Source organism: Phoenix dactylifera, chromosome 14, assembly GCF_009389715.1.
Source record: "Phoenix dactylifera cultivar Barhee BC4 chromosome 14, palm_55x_up_171113_PBpolish2nd_filt_p, whole genome shotgun sequence".
Lineage (NCBI taxonomy): Eukaryota > Viridiplantae > Streptophyta > Magnoliopsida > Arecales > Arecaceae > Phoenix > Phoenix dactylifera.
The window spans coordinates 14,532,290-14,553,148 of NC_052405.1; the positions used below are offsets into that span (position 1 = coordinate 14,532,290).

At 37.7% G+C, this 20,859-nt stretch overlaps 1 protein-coding gene across 1 annotated transcript; it reads left to right on the top strand.

The window, feature by feature from the left end:
- Positions 1 to 526: 526 nt before the first annotated feature.
- Positions 527 to 5,042, top strand: LOC103711595 (ultraviolet-B receptor UVR8). The gene is given in 7 exon segments (XM_039133788.1): positions 527 to 1,996; positions 2,083 to 2,784; positions 2,866 to 3,267; positions 3,734 to 3,960; positions 3,963 to 4,046; positions 4,049 to 4,116; positions 4,472 to 5,042. Coding segments are annotated over 6 exon segments (1,671 nt in total). The 5' UTR covers positions 527 to 1,996; positions 2,083 to 2,137; the 3' UTR covers positions 4,715 to 5,042.
- Positions 5,043 to 20,859: the final 15,817 nt, after the last annotated feature.

The following is a 20,859-nucleotide window of genomic DNA, read 5'->3' on the forward strand; positions in this document are numbered from 1 at the left end:
TAGTCCATGATATTCAATCTTGATCTAGTCATCCTATAACACATACAAATCCCCAAACTTCAATTAGCTTGAATACTTCTAACCCATAAATCAAATCAAAGTGTCGTATCTGCTTCTTCTTTTTTTTCCCTAGTCCATCCATCCATCTAGATTGCAACCCCTTCAAACTTCAAAGCTTGCTTTTGAGTTTTGGTCCAGACGCTGTGAAGCCCGGCCCAAGCCGGGCCCGGCAATCCCGGCCCATTATCGTCAGCTCCAGTCCCGCGTACTCCTCGAGTTTCCCCTGCCGTACTCGGTCCGGCTACTCTCTCTCTCTCTCTCTCTATCCTCTCGGTGCTCTCACCCCGCCCTCCCATGCTTTCCGTTTAACCGCAGGTTTTAAAGCCGTTATTCATAACCCCGTTACGAGCCCCTGCTGACGTGGCACTCTCACCTGCGTATAATTCCCGGAAGCCGACTCCTCCCCCCTCGCGGACACCACATCACGCCTCCCCTTCTCTCTTTATAAATAAACTTGGTCGTGACCCAAATGAGAGAAAAAAAGAAAAAAAATAGAACGGGAAGAACCAAAACTCCTGCCTTTCCTCTCCTCTCTCTCTCTCTCTCTCTCTCTCTCTTCCCCTTCGCCCTCTAGATTGGATCCTCTCCTCTCGATTCGCCCGATTTTAAATCGATATCTGGATCGAATCCGTAGAATTATAGTCTTCCCCTTCGATCCAGCTTCAACTTGGACCTTTTTTGGCCTTTTTTGGTGCAGAAACGAGGAAATAAAGCACGAGCATCGGCCGGCAGTCCTTGGAATTCTTGGCCTCCGTGGACGTCCCGGCGCTTTAGATGATGTATTTCACCCTCATCGGTCTTTTATTTCTTGATCTCCCCCCGATCTGACCCTAAAAGATGGATCTTTAACCCTCTCCCCTTTCCCTGATTTTGATCATGCTTTTGTGGGGTTTGGAGGGGAAGGGAGGACTGGGTTGGGATGGTTGGTGCAGTTTTGATGTTAAAGATGGGATTTTTTTTTTCTCATCTGGGTTAGTTTTTTGATGAGGCCTTTTGGGGTCTGGAGTCGGAATTCACTGGGTCCTTTTCTGGTTTTCATGGTTCTGGATCTATTTGGTTTTGGTTTTGGAGAGGTTTGTGAAAAGATTCGATCTTCTTCATGGGGATCTGACCTCTTGCAGTTGTTTTGATTGATACTTTTTTTTTGAAATATTGTGTTTATGGTGTATCTTTCCTTGGAATCTTGAATTGGATTGCGTTTTGGATTTGTGAGTCAGCGTTGATGGATAATCATCAGATGGATTAAGAAAAGTATTCTTTTTGAAGTGGAATGCTTTGCTTTATAGCTGTCCTTTGATCATTTGAGAATATGCTTCCTTTAGGAAGTAGCGCTGTTTATCTATAATCTGTTTTCCCTGTTCTGTTGGGTGTCTGTTATTCGTTATCTGTTGTATATCAAAATTTAACTCTATGGTTGGGTGCAATAACTATTGTTTTTCTCTCGGTCTGTCTATAGATTGCTTTTGCACAATGGTTTCAGAAATGGCTCTCTTTCTTTCATTTCTTTTGAGACATGGGTTTGTTGTTCATTTTCAAACATTTTTCTGTCAAATAAATGAGTTGTTTTTCTTTTAGATTGTGAGATTATGTTACAATCATTCATCTGGCATTAGTTAGATAGTTTTGTTCATGTAATTTTGTTATTTCTCTTGATTCATGGTTTTCGACTCTTGAAAGAAGATCATCTCTAGTCTGGGTGGTCTGGATTTATAGTAGTGTCAATATATGGTAGAACTGCAGAAACCCTTCGTATTATCTGATAGCTCTCCTCTCTGTTTATGTTAAGCTTTTTGTGGTCTATAGCTGGATTCTTGTTGCATATGATGAAAAATTGTTACTTTGGCCCCATTTAATTTGTATAGGTTTGAGTATCCAAACCTATGGAGTTGATTTGTGCATTGAGAATCCTCATCAGAAGACACAATAGCCAATAATAGTAAGTGTTGCTATGTCACTGCAGGTAGTTTGCAATTGTCTAGAATAGTGTTTTCATGATGTTGTTGCTGTCAAAATGGACTGCAGCTTGGACACCCTTTCCTGCTTGAGCTTGGGGCACTGCGAGTTTGGGCAGTGCCCAATGGACACCACCACCAGTGGAGCCACTCCTTCCATAACCTTCCATACTATCGTAGACCAGCCTCTCTCTCTTGTCTCTCCATTGCAGCAAACCTTCCAACGTGTGCAGCGCCACTGCTTTGGTGACTCCATCCCAGGGGAATTCCCCTTGGCGGCAAACCCCTCCATCGTCCTCCATGTCCTCACTGCTTGCAATTTGGATCCCCAGGATCTTGCTAATCTGGAGGCAAGTAGTGTTTTTTTTCATTCTCTTGTTGTTGGAATTGATAATGCCGCTGATGGGTCTCGTGTCGTGCCAGGCAACATGTACATTTTCAGGAAGCCTGCCAATTTCGCTCCTGACTTTGAATTGCCTATATCGGAGCTCGCAGCATTGGACCTGTGCCAGAAAAGGGCCATATTTAAGCCTTTGAAAAATGAGGAACGAGAATATCTTAAGCAATGCTGTGGGGGCTCCTGGAAGTTAGTTCTGAGGTACTTACTGGCAGGTGAGGCATGTTGCCGGAGAGAGAGGTCTCAGGCGATCGCTGGGCCTGGCCACAGCATTGCCGTGACTTCAAGCGGAGCAGTCTACTCCTTTGGATCCAACAACTCTGGGCAACTTGGCCATGGCACATTAGAAGAGGAGTGGAGGCCACGTCTTATCAGGTGCTTTTAAAATTTCCAGTTGCTTCATACACTTGATGCAAATAAAAGTACCGAGAACACGAAATATTTGGTCCTTGGCAGATCGCTGCAAGGCATTCGAATCATACAAGCAGCAGCAGGAGCTGGACGGACAATGCTGATAAGTGATGCTGGACAGGTTTATGCATTTGGCAAGGACTCCTTTGGTGAAGCAGAGTATGGAGTTCAAGGGTCGAAGGTTGTTACAACACCGCAGATAGTAGAATCATTGAAGGGCATATATATTGTTCAAGCAGCAATAGGGAACTTCTTCACTGCGGTCCTATCTCGAGAGGGAAGGGTTTACACGTTCTCTTGGGGTAATGAGACAAAACTAGGTCACCAGACAGAACCAAATGACCATGAGCCCCATCTTCTTTCAGGCCCTCTTGAAAACATTCCAGTGGTGCAGATTGCTGCTGGCTACTGTTACCTTTTAGCATTGGCATGTCAACCGAGCGGCATGTAAGTTTTCCTTTCTGGAAATACATGTGCTATGAATTCAAATTTCCAGTAGTACATCCTTTGGTGATGAAGGTTTTGGGAGTAGGATATATTCAAGCATATAATATCCAAATGCATGCGCACATATTGTCATCACAATGTTTCATTGGAACTAGAGTATGTCGGATATTATCCAGAGGGACCATATCTATTGCCAAGTTTTAAATTGTCTAACTGTAACAAATAATTTCAGTAATCGTGCATTCTAATGACTGTAGATTTTGTTAAGGGAGTTCTAAACTATCTACATTTTGTTAGATAGTCCACTTAATTATTGTACTGCAAGGTTTTCTGGATCTTAACAATTCTCATGATGAATGCTCTGAGGTTGTCAAGAGACTCTTAACACCGTCTTTCCATGACCTGGAATGCTTTCCATCTGGCCCGTCGTCTTTCCTCTCATCTCATAGTTGTGGATGTTTTGCAGGTCTGTGTACTCTGTTGGCTGTGGTTTAGGAGGGAAGCTTGGGCATGGATCTAGGACTGACGAAAAGTACCCAAAGTTGATTGAGCAATTTCAGACTTTGAACCTGCAACCTATGGTGGTTGCAGCAGGTGCCTGGCATGCTGCTGTTGTGGGACGGGATGGACGGGTATGCACCTGGGGATGGGGGCGTTATGGCTGCTTGGGCCATGGGAATGAGGAGTGTGAGTCTGTCCCAAGGTGGTGGAAGCCTTGAGCAACGTCAAAGCTGTCCATGTCGCAACCGGCGATTACACCACCTTCGTGGTTGCTGAAACAGGGATGTCTACTCATTCGGCTGTGGAGAATCCTCAAGCCTGGGACACTCCACCGGGGCTGATGGACAGGTTTGGCATCCTTTCGCTTGTTATCAACTTTTGATTTGCAGAAAAGAACGCATCATACCATTTAAACCAATTGTTATCTTTTTTTCCCTCCCCATTTAGAAGTTCTAGTATTTGACAATGACGCAAAGACTCATGGCAGTAGCTAAACCTTGAAACTCATTAGCTGGTGAGTTGCTCGGTTTGACTATTTTAACTATACACTACCTTGATGATGCAAAATTAACATCATCAAAGCTTAAAGCATTGATAAATTTAGCACTGGTCTGTGTATCCCTTCAACGACTAGCAATGTTCTCGCTTCGCATATTTGCTTTTCATTGGTATTGATGAATTCTGAGTAATGTCTTGTTTGCAGGCCAACAGACATACAAATGTTCTCAGCCCAGAGTTGGTCACCTCGCTAAAGAAGATCAATGAGAGGGTAGTGCAGATTAGTCTCACAAACTCGATATATTGGAACGCGCATACTTTTGCTCTTACAGACTCTGGAAAACTGTATGCATTTGGAGCTGCAGACAAGGGACAGCTTGGCATCGAACTTGTTGGACAGCAGAATGAGAGAGGATCTCCAGAGCGCGTCGACATCGATCTTAGTTAGTTCCCGTTTGTTTATTCTAAAAGGCTTCTTTCGATTTCATTCGGCACCATGGCTCATCTCTGTCCCCTCATACTGGTGCCAATAACCATGATCGTGATCACCATGATGACTCATCAAAAGCATCTCATGTTCATATGCCACGACGATTTAAAATTCTTGTCTATATGTAAATATGAAAAAAACCATGTTCAATGCATGATCGAGCTAGAAGCAGGGCCCAGGTGAAGCACTGGGATCTCTTGAACATTTATAGCTGGCATGCAGTTGATAGGTTTTAAATTCAAAGTGTGCAAATTAATTCAATGTCTTCATGCCCTTGCTGGAAGAATGCCAATGTGATCTCTGGAACATGTGCACCATTGATAAAATCTTATGGCTCAAGGTAGAACTTAGGTTTGACTGCAAAATGTGCAAATTAATTCATTGCCTCGGTGTAATTGCTTGGAGAATGCCAATTGGAATTGCATTTTACGCCAAATTTGTTTAAGGTATTCTTTCTGAACTCCTGGTTGGAGATGAGGAGGCCATAGGATTTCTAATGGAAGTTTGCATGCTTGTCGATGACGACGTAAACTAGTCTGTACTCTCTGAATTGATTTACATTCAGGCTAAATGGCAAGTCATCAAATTTTTTTTTTCCCTTGAAGGTGAAGGTGATTCTACTCTGTATGTCAAGACAAGAAGGGGCACTCAAGCATTCAAATGGCATCTGGCCATTGTGCTTTAGTGATTTAGGAGTCCATATTAGTAACAGCTGACAACAGAATGACCACAAATGCTGGGTGTTGTGCGGCCCTTGCTTGTCTTGTATTTTGGCATATCATCCTTCTAAGACAGCAGTCTGTTAGTTCCCTGATGATTGAACTTTATAAAAAAGAGGGCCTTGTGCCAAAGGCTACCTGCAGAAGGCTCAATTAATGGTCCTATTAACATCTCATCCCATCTAATTTCCCTGGAGAAGATCCAGGGAGCAGAGCTGTGTTATGGCCAGCCAACTTTTCATAATAACAGGAGAGGCAGGGGTGGGTCGCAATCTGGTCAGATATAGGTCAGGATCGAAAATTTATGAACCCAAACTTAATTTATTTTATTAAACAAATCAAAATCAAAAATTTGGTTATGAACCCGATTTATTTATTAAATGGGTAATCTACCTAATCCGCATAACTTGTTTGCTAAGCAGAATCGAACCTGAATGGGTTAAACAGATTATGTGGGTTCTTAATAGATTAAATAAATTTAAATAAACAAATTAAATGGGTCAGGTTACATGAGATATAAATGGGTCAAATATGTATTAAATGAGTTAAACAGGTCTTAAATGAGTTAAATATATTAGATTATGATCCGACTCAATTATTAAATAATCAAAGAACTTTAACTCCTTTAACTCGATCTGCTTAATAAATGGGTTTTGACTATCCATTTACGATCCTAACCTATTTATATCAAAATCGAACCTAATTAAGGCGGAACATTTGCGGGTTGGATTGACAGGTCGGATCATAAATTGCCACTCTTACAGAAGAGTTTTTTATTTTAGGTTTTGGATGATCCAACCTGATAAGTTTATGGCACGAAGCAGTCATTCACAAGTTCCTTATGGTAGAGGACTTGGATCACAAAGATTCCACAACTGCTTTTGTGGATCGACGCGGACTTGCTGAGGATTAAAACGAGCAGCCACTAATGGCAGCATCTTAATATAATGTGGTGCCAGCCATAAGATTGACAGAAGAAAAGTCATAATTCCATGTCATTACGCATCTTTAGCTTTCCAGCTATGGAAACTAGCTTCTTAAAAAATATCCAAGGACAGTGCCAAGGTTACTTGTCCACAAGATTTACTACTTGGGAAAGACTCTGGGGTGTGGAATCTTCCAAGTTGCAAGTGCTAAAGCCTGCTTGCGCAGTTTGGCAAACTATTTCAACTTGCTTTCTTTTTGTACATTTGTTTCCTTGTGGCCTGGGGTTTGTTTCCACGAATAGGATGAAGTACATTGATACGCCATAGGTGGAATTTACCTGGATGCAGCATGTCTATTATAACATATCATGGCGTGCAGAATTGCAGTGCCTACAGAACATAAAATAACAACTCTTTAAAACTGGAGTTTGGCACCATTGCATATGTTTTTTTTTTCTAAATTAATTTATTAGAACTCAACTTGTTAGCTTCAATAATAAAATTGTTTGTTTCTAATCAGGGTATGTAAATCGGAGACAATTGTCATGGGTGCAACCGGCCTAAGTCAAGCTAATTTAGAGCAAGATTTGCCGTCTCGGTATCGGACCGCCACACTGGTGCCATAGCTAGCACAGTGTCTGTATAGTATAAGTACAAAATTTGTTTGACGTACCGAATGTACTCACGCCATTTCGTACTAGATGCTGGTACTGAACCGATATGGTACGATATGCTCCGTACTATTTGGTTCGGGCCGATACGGTGTACCATAATTTAGAGTGTGTTTGGATGTGAGAAAAATTAAATGCGCACGCGGCCGGAGTCTCTGTCCACATGCGCGTTTGGATTTGGAAACGGCTGGCGCTAAAGGAAAAATTAAATGCGCACGCGGCCGAGTCTCGGGCTGGCGTGCGCGTTTGAAAATTAAAACGTCCATTGGGCGTTTTTGGTATTGAGCCAGCGCCCGCGTGCGTTTAAGTACCACGTGAAGGATGCGGACGCGTCCGCGGAATGCGCCCGCATATCCGCAAAATTACCGGAATGCTCCTGCATAAAACCCCTATATAAACCTCCTATTTCATCCTATTCTAAACACGAAAATTACAGAAAAATAGTAGAAAAACTCTGGAGAATTCTTCCTCCTCTTAGCCACTTTTGCTTTTTTGCTTTTATATATTTAATCGTTTATTTTATTCTTTCCATTCCACTCTTTGCTGGATCTGAAATCCGATCGGGTTCGTTTTAACTTCTTCCGAGACGTGCCGAAGAAGAAGTTGTAGGGTCGTCGTATCTCAGAGGAGGATTGCCGGGAGACCCGTACGTGGGGGCAAATACTTCTTACGCGTCTACGCGCTTCGACTGCCTTCAATCAGGCTAATTTCTTCTACTTTTATTTTTTGATTTAATATTAGTAGATTTGTAGGATTTGAAATTCTATTATATAAATTTATTAAATGCATAGATTTATCTTGTGCTAGAATAGATTTATTTTGCATTAAAATAGAATTATTTGGATGCCGAATGATATATAATATATTATATATATATATATATTATATATATATATATAATATATATATATTATATAATATATATATATATATATATATATATATAACTCCTTTAAGATTTTTATTAATTGAATTTATAGATTTATTTATTTAGTTAGGAGATATATTGCTAACAATCCAAAGAAGTATTTATTTTTTTGTTAGTAATATATAATTAATTAAATTCTTTATTACAATTGTGGCATATTAGATTTTAATTGCAATAATTTTTTTGCTAGCACATCATTAATAATAAATTATTCTAAAGAGTTAATAATTTGGTTAACCTCCAAGAGGTTTATTATACCTCCATTTGGACTCCTCAAGGAGTAATTTCCAGATCCCATTCAAACGGAAAATTCGGAAATTGGTTGATACATAATAATTAATCTATTGAATTGACTTATTAGATCTCAATCAATTATTCTAATAAAGGAATAAATCTTTTAATTCGTGAATTGACATTTTAGATCTTAATTACAATAATTGATTTGCCATAAAATTAGTAATCAATTATTTAATAAGGCAATAATCAATTCTAACATATAATTCATTAAATTGATATTTTAGATCTCAATTAAAATAATTGATTTGCTACTACTAAATTAGTAATCAATCATTGCTAATTCGGAAAATTCAAACGAAAAATTTGAAATTAGTTAATCCACAATATCTAATTTAAATTTGCATTTAGGTTATTTTAAATATTGAATTTGTGTGATTTCTAGTGATTATATCCACTAACTAATAGTGTCTAAGAAAAGCTTGTCAAAAAGGCATACGTGCCTAAGAAAGGCTGGTACTTAAGTGAGCCTAGTGCTCCACCACCGATCTGGAGCTGATCTGGCTATTAGTTTTTTGGATATATCAATTAGACATCCAAAGTTCAATATAAATATTAGTGCAATCTTTTGACATAGATTTTTTGCCTTCAATCAGGTTTCTGTCACTATTCTGTAACCCTGATCCTATGGCCTCAAACACTAGTGACCATCTTAGTGCCAAACCTGAAAAATTTGATGGCCATAACTTTAGGAGGTGGCAGAACCAAATGCGGTTCTGGCTCACCACATTAGGGTTAATCTCAGCCATAGGTGAAAGTACGATCGAAGTTGATAACGGGTCCAACCCAACTACCTCTTCCAACACTGAACATTCTGCCTCCACTAGCACACCCTCTAGGACACCTGATGAGATAGATTATCATTGTATCCATAGAATCCTAGGTGCTCTTTCTGAGAGGCTGTATGATATCTATTACACAGCCAAGAGTGCCAAAGAACTCTGGGACACCCTAGATAGCAAATATGGTCTTGATGATGCTGGGGTAAAGAGGTTCAAGGCCTCCGATTTCAATAAGTTTAGGATGGTGGACTCAAAGCCTATGAATGACCAAATTCATGAATTTGAAACCCTGATCCACCAGCTTAGGGCTAATGGAACCAATTTGGATGAATCATTCCAGGTAGCCTGTTTGATAGATAAACTACCTACTTCCTGGTCTGATTTTGCTAAGACCCTGAGCCATACCCAAGGAATTCTCACCCTAACCCAAGTCTTAAACTCCATTAGGATTGAAGAGCAGCATAGGCTCAGAAATAATACCTCTACTGGATCCAAAAATAATGCATATAATGTAGAAGCTCCTCCTAAGAAAAATCAGAACCGACCCTTCCGTAAGAATTTCAAGAAGAAACCCTACAACCCTAGAAACCCTAACCACCACTACAATGGGAAGCCTATTCAATCCCAGGAGCAGAAGAAGAAGAAAGAGGAAGGTGGTGCTCGTTTCTGTTATGTGTGTGGTCGGACCAACCATTTGTCTCCACAGTGCTTCTATAAGAAGACTGCACCTCTTCAATCTAAGAAGAAGGGTCCACACACATCCAGTGCTCAAGTCAACATGGTGACTTCCGGCGCTGGCTCCTCTGAGACAGCTTTCAGGTCTGTTTCCTTCACTCCTGAAGTTAACATGACTTTACAAGCACTAGATTGGTGGATTGATACCGGAGCTGGTATTCATATTTGTTCGGATCGTTCCTGGTTTTCTTCTTACCAGATCTCAAGTGGAGGAGCTGTGATCATGGCAAACAGCTCGGAGGCACGTGTGTTAGGAGTAGGACGTGTGGACTTAAAGCTTACCTCTGGAAAAGTCCTGTCACTGCACGGCGTCCAACATGTTCCAGTTGTTAGGAGAAACCTCATTAGTGGTTCTTTTGCTTGTCCAGCAAGGCTTTCGTCTTGTTTTTGAGTCCAATAAGGTTGTAATTTCTCATGGTGTTATGTTTATTGGAAAAGGATTCCTTAGTGAAGGATTGTTCAAATTGAATGTAATAGCTCCTTCAATAAATGAAAATCCTTTGATTATGAATATAGAGCCTCCTTCTATTTGGCATGGTAGATTAGGTCATATAAATTATAATTCAATTAAGCAACTTATGAACCTAAATCTAATACCAAAAAGTGATCTCAAGAACCATGAGAAATGTCAAACTTGTGTAGAAGCCAAACTCCCTAGGAAGCCTTTTAAATCTGTTAATAGGGATTCTGATCTATTAGAGTTGATTCATAGTGATGTTTGTGACTCTGGTAGAACTTCTAGGGGAGGTAACAGATACTTTGTAATTTATAGATGATCTATCGAAGTTCTGTTACATCTACCTAATTAAAACCAAGGATGAGGTGCTCAGCAAATTTAAAATTTTTAAGAGAACCAACAAATTAAAATTCTTAGATCAGATCGGGGAGGTGAATATACATCAATAACTCAATTTGTGAAGATCATGGAATCATTCATGAAGTGACTGCACCCTATTCTCCCCAATCAAATGGAGTAGCAGAAAGGAAGAATAGGACTTTAATGGATATGGTGAACTCCATGCTTATAAGCTCAGGAGTGCCAGAAAATTTGTGGGGGGAAGCTCTTGTTTCAGCCTGTTATATCCTTAATAGGATTCCTCTAAAAATAATGATCTAACCCCATATGAAGTTTGGAAACATAGAAAACCTAATCTTAGCTATTTAAAGTGTGGGGGTGCTTGGCAAAAGTAAAAATACCTGATTTTAAGAGAAAGAAAATAGGCCCTAAAACAGTGGATGCCATATTCATAGGTTATGCAGCCAATAGTAATGCCAATAGATTTCTGGTGATAAGTTCAGAAAAATGATATTAGTAACAACACTATCATAGAAGCCAGAGATGCAACATATTTTGAAGACACCTTTCCACTTAAGACTAGAGTAGATAGCGGTATAGCTAGTAGCTCTAGTAGAATAAGGACAAGGAAATAGAAGTAGAAGCAGAACCTAGGAGGAGTAAAAGATCCAGGGTAGAGAAAACATTTGGAGATGATTTTATACCTTCCTAATAGAAGACTCTCCAACTACCTTTGAGGACGCAATGAAATCTTTGGATTCACCTTTTTGGAGAGAAGCTGTGGACAATGAGATGCAATCAATTATCCAAAACATACTTGGGAATTGACTGATCTTCCTCCTGGTTGTAAAACAATAGGATGCAAATGGATCTTTAAGAAGAAACTTAGGCCTGATGGCTCTGTAGATAAATTTAAGGCTAGATTAGTTGCCAAGGGCTTTACTCAGAGACCTGGGGTAGATTTCTTTGATGTTTATGCACCTGTAGCTAGGATTACTACTATTAGGGTCCTTATAGCATTAGCCTCCATTCATAGATTAGTGATTCATCAGATGGATGTTAAGACAGCTTTTCTAAATGGAGACTTAAATGAAGAAATTTATATGGACCAACCAGAGGGATTTAAAACCCCAGGAAGAAAATAAAGTTTGCAGACTAGTCAGATCTCTTTATGGTCTTAAACAAGCACCCAAGCAATGGCACTTGAAATTTGATGAAACCATAATGACATTTGGATTTGAAATCAATAGCACAGACGAATGTGTATAATACAGAGAGTTGGACACAAATTTGTGATCTTGTGCCTTTATGTAGATGATATACTGATCTTTGGGACAGATCTTCAGATAATTGATGAAGTAAAACAATTTTTAAGTCATAAGTTTGATATGAAAGACTTGGGACAAGCTGACTTAATTTTAAATACCAAAATAATTAGAAGTGCAAATGTATTGAGTTATCCCAAAGTCATTATGTTGACAAGATACTCAATAAATTTAATTATTCGATTGTCAGCCTGTCTCTACTCCATTTGATCCCTCTACTCATCTTAAGAAGAACTTAGGAACTCCTGTCCTTCAAAGCCTATATGCTCAAATCATAGGCTCACTAGGATTCCTAACAAATACACTAGGCCAGACATAGCATATGCTGTAAATAGACTTAGTAGATATACTGTTAATCCAAATAGAGATCATTGGACAGCATTAGAGAGAATTCTTAGGTATCTTAAGGGTACCAAGTCCTATAGTTTGCACTTTAGTGGGTTTCCTGCTGTTCTAGAAGGCTATAGTGATGCCAACTGGATCAGCGATACCTTAGATGTTAAATCCACCACAGGATACGTCTTTCTCCTAGGAGGTGCTGCTGTGTCTTGGAAATCCACCAAACAAACCTTAATATCTAGGAGTACCATGGAGTCTGAACTGATAGCTTTAGACACTACTAGCACTGAGGCTGAGTGGCTCAGAGATCTACTTATAGACCTTCCTGTAGATGAGTCACCTTTACCACCTGTCTCCTTACATTGTGACTGTAAATCTGCAATAGATAAGTGCAACCAAGAAAATGCCAATGTAAAAATGAACAGGCACTTAAAAGTACGTCATAAATCATTGAGATATAAATTGAAAAATAATGTTATTGCCTTGAATTTTGTAAAATCAGAAAATAATTTGGCTGATCAGCTTACAAAAGGTTTATCTAGAACAGTGGTTCTAGAGTCGTCGAGGGGGATGGGGCTTAGCCCATAAAGATAGATCACCACGGTGGGAACCCAACCTTAAAAGGTTCAATGGGTAGAAACAAACCGGAGTGTGACTAAGAGGAGCACTATTTCATATTTTCCTCATCCCTATGGCGCTAGTGCTCATAAAAGCAAGCGGTAGGATGAGTTCGTTTGTATAACTCTTAATGAGTCCGAGACCCAATTTTGCTAGCTTCCTTATTAGGACTCACCTATATGTGCAGTCGTGAGGCCGCGATTATGGAAAATGGGCGATTCCCTAAAAAGCACATGATAGATACTGCGCATGGCCATAATAGCGCAACCCGCTTAGAACCCAGATCGGGCTATATTATGTGTGCTTTGATTTAATCTGAGCCATGGACCGAGGTTCAAGGTTAAGACCACCTTGGCTCCACAGATGTAATCAATTGTCACTAAGTGAAGGTTCAAACCGAAAGGTACCTACACCTATTACATAATATAAGATATCCAGCATTTTATTTTGATTTTAAAATTATTTAAATGAATTTTTATGGGGGATTGTGTAAAAAATTAAATGCGCACGTGGCCGAGTCTCGGTCTGCATGCGCGTTTGGATTTGGAAACGACCGGGTGCTAAAGGAAAAATTAAATGCGCACGCGGCCGAGTCTCAGGCCGCGTGCGCGTTTGAAAATTAAAACGTCCGTTGGGCATTTTTGGTATTAAGCCAGCGCCCACGTGCGCTTAAGTACCGCGTGAAGGATACGAACGCATCCGCGGAATGCGCCCGCATGTCCGCAAAATTACCGGAATGCCCCTGCATAAAATCCCTATATAAACCCCCTATTTCATCCTATTCTAAACACGAAAAATTACGGAAAAATAGTAGAAAAACTCTGGAGAAATTCTTCCTCCTCTTAGCCACTTTTGCTTTTTGCTTTTATATATTTATTCAGTTTATTTTATTCTTTCCATTCCACTCTTTGCTGGATCTGCAAGTTCGATCGGGTTCGTTTTGACTTCTTCCGAGACGTGCCGAAGAAGAAGTTGTAGGGTCGTCGTATCCCAGAGGAGGATTGTCGGGAGACTGTACATGGGGGCAAATATTTCTTTGGGACAGCGTCTACGCTCTTCGACCTGCATTCAATCAGGCTAATTTCTTCTACTTTTATTTTTGATTTAATATTAGTAGATTTGTAGGATTTGAAATTCTATTATATAAACTTATTAAATGCATAGATTTATCTTGTGTTAGAACAGATTTATTTTGCATTAAAATAGAATTATATATATATATATATAACTCCTTTAAGATTTTTCATTAATTGCATTTATAGATTTATTTGTTTAGTTAGATGATATATTACTAACATTGGATTGATCGAATCTGCTCGAGATGAGTTTCAGTATCTTCGGACGAAACATAGTAGGAATTTGGTCTCATCTCAAGCAACTTGAAATGAGAAATTAATGGGTTGTAGAAGTTCCAGTTTGTCTTGTTGAACCTAGCTTAATAAGACATTGAAAACTGAAGTCAAGGTCTTATGTGCTGTCCTTGTATCAGAGCAAATGCAGTCTTCACGCGTGAAGTTAGGGCAAGGAAAATTCTTCATTTGATTGGTGTTATGATCAATTTAACCAACTTGAGTACTGACTAATGACTATGTCAGTAGAGGGGAGATCTCTCTTTTCCCAGATGAATATTATGCAAAACAAAAATGGAGAACAAGAATTCGAACTTTAAGATTTGATAATATACGTACAATTGGATCATCGGTAAATCTTTACTTATTTGTCCTAATTTGATTTCTCTAACATAACACAATGTTCTATTTAGTTTTCCATCAAAAATAAACTCACTGGTTGCTAGATGAATGACTATATCTCTTGCTACTGTATTAGTAAATTACTCCTTGTTATTGCTTCTCGTATTCCAACTTTTCTACTGTTTTGCTCCTGATTTTTTTCCCTAACTTCCTCATTCTTTAACAGTTTTTGTTTCCATTATATCCCTTTATTTTGAGTCATTTATCTCTAACTTTTATGAAATTGTAGCCGAATTTATATTCGAAAACTATTATATATCAGTTCTTTCTTTAGTGTCACGAATCCATAGTAAAAATTGTATGGTGTTTCCTAATGGGCTAATGACAAACTATGTTAATTAAGAAAAGACATTACTGTGTAATTTGTCTTCTCCTCTTCATGGCACCCACGATTGCATCTCTTTTCATGAGATAAATCTAGAATTTGACTGTACTGCAATTTGTTAATGTCAACTACTGGTTATTTTTATGTGTCTTCATATTTGAATATTTGGGAAAGTTTTCATTCAATATCATATAGAAACTTAGGGCTCCTAATATGACACACTTGTTTCCCTTGTGCACTTGACCCTTCCAATCATGCATGGCATTTCATAAACAAATGTATTTTTATGTGACATCATGTATTAGTGGAATGGATGTGTTTTTGGTGACAAAGCGAAAAAACAGATTATCCAGGCTTGAGTTGATGGAATATTCTTAATCTATTTTTAATTCAAGTTTATACGATAGTTTTAATATAGAATATCAGTATCATCTTATGGATAGAAATGTTAAGTTTAACATGTATTTTGGATATAAATTATTTGAACTCATTTTTGTGCCAAATCGAATTGTTGCATTATAACAATTTATTTTTCTTTATATCTATATCTCAATTGAATAATCTTATTATAAAAAATAATATTTTACTAACTTTCTACTTTATATAAATTTATTTTCTTATATTTATGTATTTTAATAGTTAGGTTTGTAGGACCCAGGTTTTATTTTTATGTTGACTGATAATAAATTTCTTGATAATAAGATAATGAGGACATAATTTTAGAATTAGAAAATATTGAATCTAGTTTACATAATCCCTAGCTATAATAAGAAATGAGCTTCTTAACTTAGAAGAGTGGTTGGAGACCTCATCCATCTCCTACCTATGTCATATCTTATTCATAGCTTGTACATCACTTTGTGGCTTAATTCCCATCCTTACTATTTTTTATTTTTCCTTTTTAAGGAATTTTCTTGCTAGACTTGCTATGATAAGGCCCTAGACTCTCGATCTTACCTAAATATACCCCTTTAGCCATGCAGTCTTACACCCATTATATTATACAATAATGGTCTTAGAATATTTTTATGACTTACCATACGTTTCATGGATCAGGAAATTTCCCTACTAATCTTCCTTCAATAAGGCCCTAGACTCGAGGTGAAATTAGACTAGATAATATCGGTCTAGATTCATCTCAAAACCCAAATCTATTCAATTACAAATTTTCAAAATTTAACTAATATCTATATTGATCAAAGAAAAGCGAAATATAGTTATGAATTGGTAACTATTTCATCCATATTAGACTACCTAGTTCTGTGTTATCTTATTATCTTATATAGCTGCCATGAACTTAAAACGAGAACAACTCACAACATTAACATTTTTTTGTAACTTAATTCAATTTTATCTTCAATTGGTGGTGTGATGGCTTGGTCAGGGACCAGTCCACTTGACCAGCCCGACTTGAATACTAGACCCGTTCATGCGTCGCACGTGATGAGCAGTAGTAGACTCCTATTAGGAGTTTGCTTTTCCATTCGAAACAGGTAACTCATAGTAGAAATAGGAGACCTAGGGCTACTAGAACTCTCCTAGACTGATGAGCAGCACTAGACTCCCGATAGACGTTTTCTTTTCCATCTGAAGTAGACAACTCCTAGTAAAAATAGGAGACCTAGGGCTACTAGAACTCTCGTAGAACTGCTAGAAATCTAAGTCGCCTCTATAAATAGGAAGCCCCTTTCCACCATGACTCACCACCACGAGCATCGTGCCTCCACCTCTCTTCTTTCTCCCTCTTTCTTCCTCTTTTTCCTCTTTCTTCCTTCGAACTTGCTATTCCTTAGCATTGTGCCCATCGAAAATCAAGGCCGGAGAACGCCGCCGGAACTAAGGTTTAGCAAATTTGCCTGGTAAAGTTTGAAGGTCTAAGATGGAAGATGTATATAAAACGTTATACTCCTCACTAATTTTCAAACTTGTAAATAGATCTTACACTTATTATTTTTAAAATTATCATGTTTTAGGGGTTGAGGTCGGATTGGATACTGGTATATCTATATTCATATTTGTTTTGTTTGGTAATACAGATACGGATATGGATGTTAGTCGGATGCAAAATTCATATCTTTATTTGTTTTAAATGAATACGGATACAAATTGGATACTAAAAATATGGATATAAATACGGATATAAATCGGACAATTAAACTTTATGACTATAGAATCAAAGATATTACTAAGTGGATGATAAAACAAGTTAATAGCATGTTAATATGATCATTTATTTTTTAAAAAAATTCATGAATGTCATATAAAATTAAATAGAGTTACAAATATTATTAAATAAAGGATACGGATCGGATAGTTGTCTATCTATATCCATATCCATTTTTTTATGAATATGGATATGGAGATATTAGTCAGATGGCTCAAATTTCTATCCATATCTGGATAGATTCAAATACGAAAATAGATTCGTATAGATATTATCTGATCTACTTTTATCCCTATATGTTCTTAATACATATGATTTTAAATATATGATATTTTTTTTAAATTATGGATCAGCATATATGTTATGAAAATCATGCTTTATTATAAAAAATAGTTTTATGAATATTTTTAATGAAAATAGCATGGATATGAAGCATGAATTTTATCGTGCCATTTAGTATTTTTCATCTAATGATGTGTATGTTTTATGAAAAGATATGCATATTTCAAAGGCTCTCAGATAGCTATGCATGACTCCTAGAATTAGAAAAGGTTGACACCTAGAGCTAGCATCCATACGAAGCACATACCCTGCCAGTGGGTATAAAGTTAGTAAACAAAACATGATACTTTATCAATTATGAATACGGACCCTATCATGGGTATATAGTGCCCATAGCACCAATATCTGTGAGTAATGTTTCGAACTATAATATGACTTAATGACAACAAATGATTTATGATTTTACTTGTACAATATACTTGAAACCATGTTTATAAAATTAATAATTTATGCATGCATAATTGGCTGTATGACTTATTTTAATATATTATAATATGAAATGCTTTATTTTTGTAATATTTATTATTTTCTTTAAATGATGCATTGGTTATAGAAAAGCTATGCTTGATCCATAAGGTAGTGTAAATTTTATTTACTAAGCTGTGTAGCCCATACTCTTTTTATTTTTTTAAAAAAATAAAAATAAAAATACTAGAAACGAAGGATGGTCCAAGCTTTGAGTTCACATTAGCAAGCTTGATGATTTTGTACCAGATATTTAGTTATTTAATTGACTATTAATTTATAGCTAATGACTTTCCAAATTTTCAAAAAATATGGGTTTTGGTATCTATATTTCGATTTGGTATCTACATTCAAAAATATGTTTATTCAATTATGATGGACTTATATATTTTATTTTATTTGAAATTATAATTGTTGGTTTCGTGTTATCATGAGCAATACCTCATGCTAGCATGACCATATTATGCCCTTGATTTTGAGGCATGACAGGTGGTTTCTATTATCAATATTTATCTTTGTGCTATCAATGTCTAATTTGTATAAATATTTATTTAAAGCAAATAAGAAAATGAATGTTGGTATCCATAATAACTACCCAAGAATATAAGAAAACATGTGCATCTTTTTTTTCTATCCAAGAGGCAATTTTGATGGGTCAGTGCTGGATGGTGGCACGATAGGTGGAGCTAGAGTTGGGCACTGGGCCGGGCCGCCCACGGCCCGGCACGAAGCGGGCGATGGGTCAGTGCTGGATGGTGGCACGATAGGTGGAGCTAGAGTTGGGCACTGGGCCGGGCCGCCCACGGCCCGGCACGAAGCGGGCCGTGCCTGGCACGGCCCGATAGCTACAGTGCTGGGCCGTGCCTGGCACGACCCATTTAAGGGGGCCGTGCTGGGTCACAGGTTACTGGCCCGCGGGCCGAGCCCGGCACGGCCCGCTTCGGGCCTGGGCCGGCACGGCCCGTTCTAGGCCCGCGGGCCAAGCACGGCATGGCCCGCGGGCCAGCCCGGCACGGCCCATAAGGGCCTGGGCCGGGCTGGCCCGCGGGCCTGGCACGGTCCGGGCTTGGGCCCGGCCCGGCCCGATAAAAATTAATGCTTCATAAATTTTTTAATAAATTAATAAATATTGAAAACTAAGGATTTATGAATATAAAGCTACCTTAATGGTGGGGGTTGGCATAGACCCCTACCAGTTTATTAATTTAAATCAAAATGGTACATGAAGGGAGGTTTGGACCTTGGTCTGACCTCCAGAATACAATAAGAAAGGGCCGAGGTTTGGACCTTGGTCTGACCTCCAGAATACAATAAAAATGTACAATTATAAAAAATTAAGAAATCTTACTAATCATCAGTGATTCAGTGAATCAGTATTCACTCTTCAGTCTTCAGTAGTGTTTGTATCATCATCATCAGAGGATGTTGTATTATGTCCACCTTTATCTTGAAGTCTTGCCTCAGCATCCAACCAATCTTTGAAGCAGAAAAGCATCTCCACCGTTTCGCCCGTCATCCTACTTCTCTTTTTGTCAAGAACACGTCAACCTGCACTAAAAGCGGATTCCGATGCTACCGTGGACATCGGCACAGCTAAAATATCGCGTGCAATTGCAGACATAACAGGATATTGATTTCTAACACTCTTCCACCAAGATAATACATCTAGATTCTCTATTTGATTTTCATCATATGCAGACTGAAGATCATTTCGTAAATAAAATTCTAGTTCACTATTTAAAGATGAAGAAGATGAAGATAAACTTGAAGCATGTGTGTGTCTTCTCTGTGCAATGAATGAAAAAATAGATGACGAACGAGAACTACTAGAAGAAGAAATAGAAGTTTGTATTTGTGTTCTAGATCCACGAATTTTTTCATCATATATAGCATAAATATCATAAAGAAGTTGTTTTACCTAATTTTTAGCAGATTCAGAATCTTGATTCATATTTTCACAGTATGCATCAAGTAAAATTAGCACGCCATTTAATTTAACTCTAGGATCAAATACAGCAGCTAAGTTATGCATAGGACATATCTTGTCCCAATACTCATTCCATTTAGATTCCATTAGGTCAATAATAGGCATTAAAACATCATCATATCTATGTTCTGCAAATTTTTGACTAATTATATATGCTTGTTGTAAAAATGAACATGAAGTTGGATAATAAATACCAGAAAGAACATTGGTAGCATTATAAAAACTAAGCAAAAAATCTTCCAAAATTTTTCCTTTATTCCAATCAGTTTCAGTCAATGTAAAGCCTAATCCACGATCATTAATATATGCACTTAATAAGTTTTTATATGGGTATGCATCATGTATCATGCTATATGTTGAGTTCCAACGAGTAATTACATCAAGTTTAAATTTTTTAAAACGTTTATCATGATTTATACATAGTTCCTTAAATCCTTGAAGTCTTGATCTTGAAGCATGAATAAAAGAAACTGCATTTCTAATTTTACCAATCACATCTTGAATCATACCCATGCCAGCTTGAACAGAAAGATTTAAGATATGACATGCACATCTAATATGCAATAAATTTCCATCTAACATGGGATGCAATGAGTCTTTTAATAATGCAACAGCAGAATTATTATTAGATGCATTATCAAAGTAATAGACATAATTTTATCATTAATATTATATGAACATGCAGTTTGATAAATGATATTTGAAATTTGTTGCCCAGAATGTGGAAAATCAAAAGCACGAAAAGCAAGAATACGTTTATTTAATTGCCAATCATTATCAATATAATGAGCAGTAATGGCAATAAAACAATTACTACCTACAGATGCTGACCAAATATCAGAAGTTAATGAAATTTTTACATTTAAAGTAGAAAGTATTTCAATTAAACTTTGTTTCATTGCTAAAAAGTTAGTCATAGCTACTCTTCTAAATGTA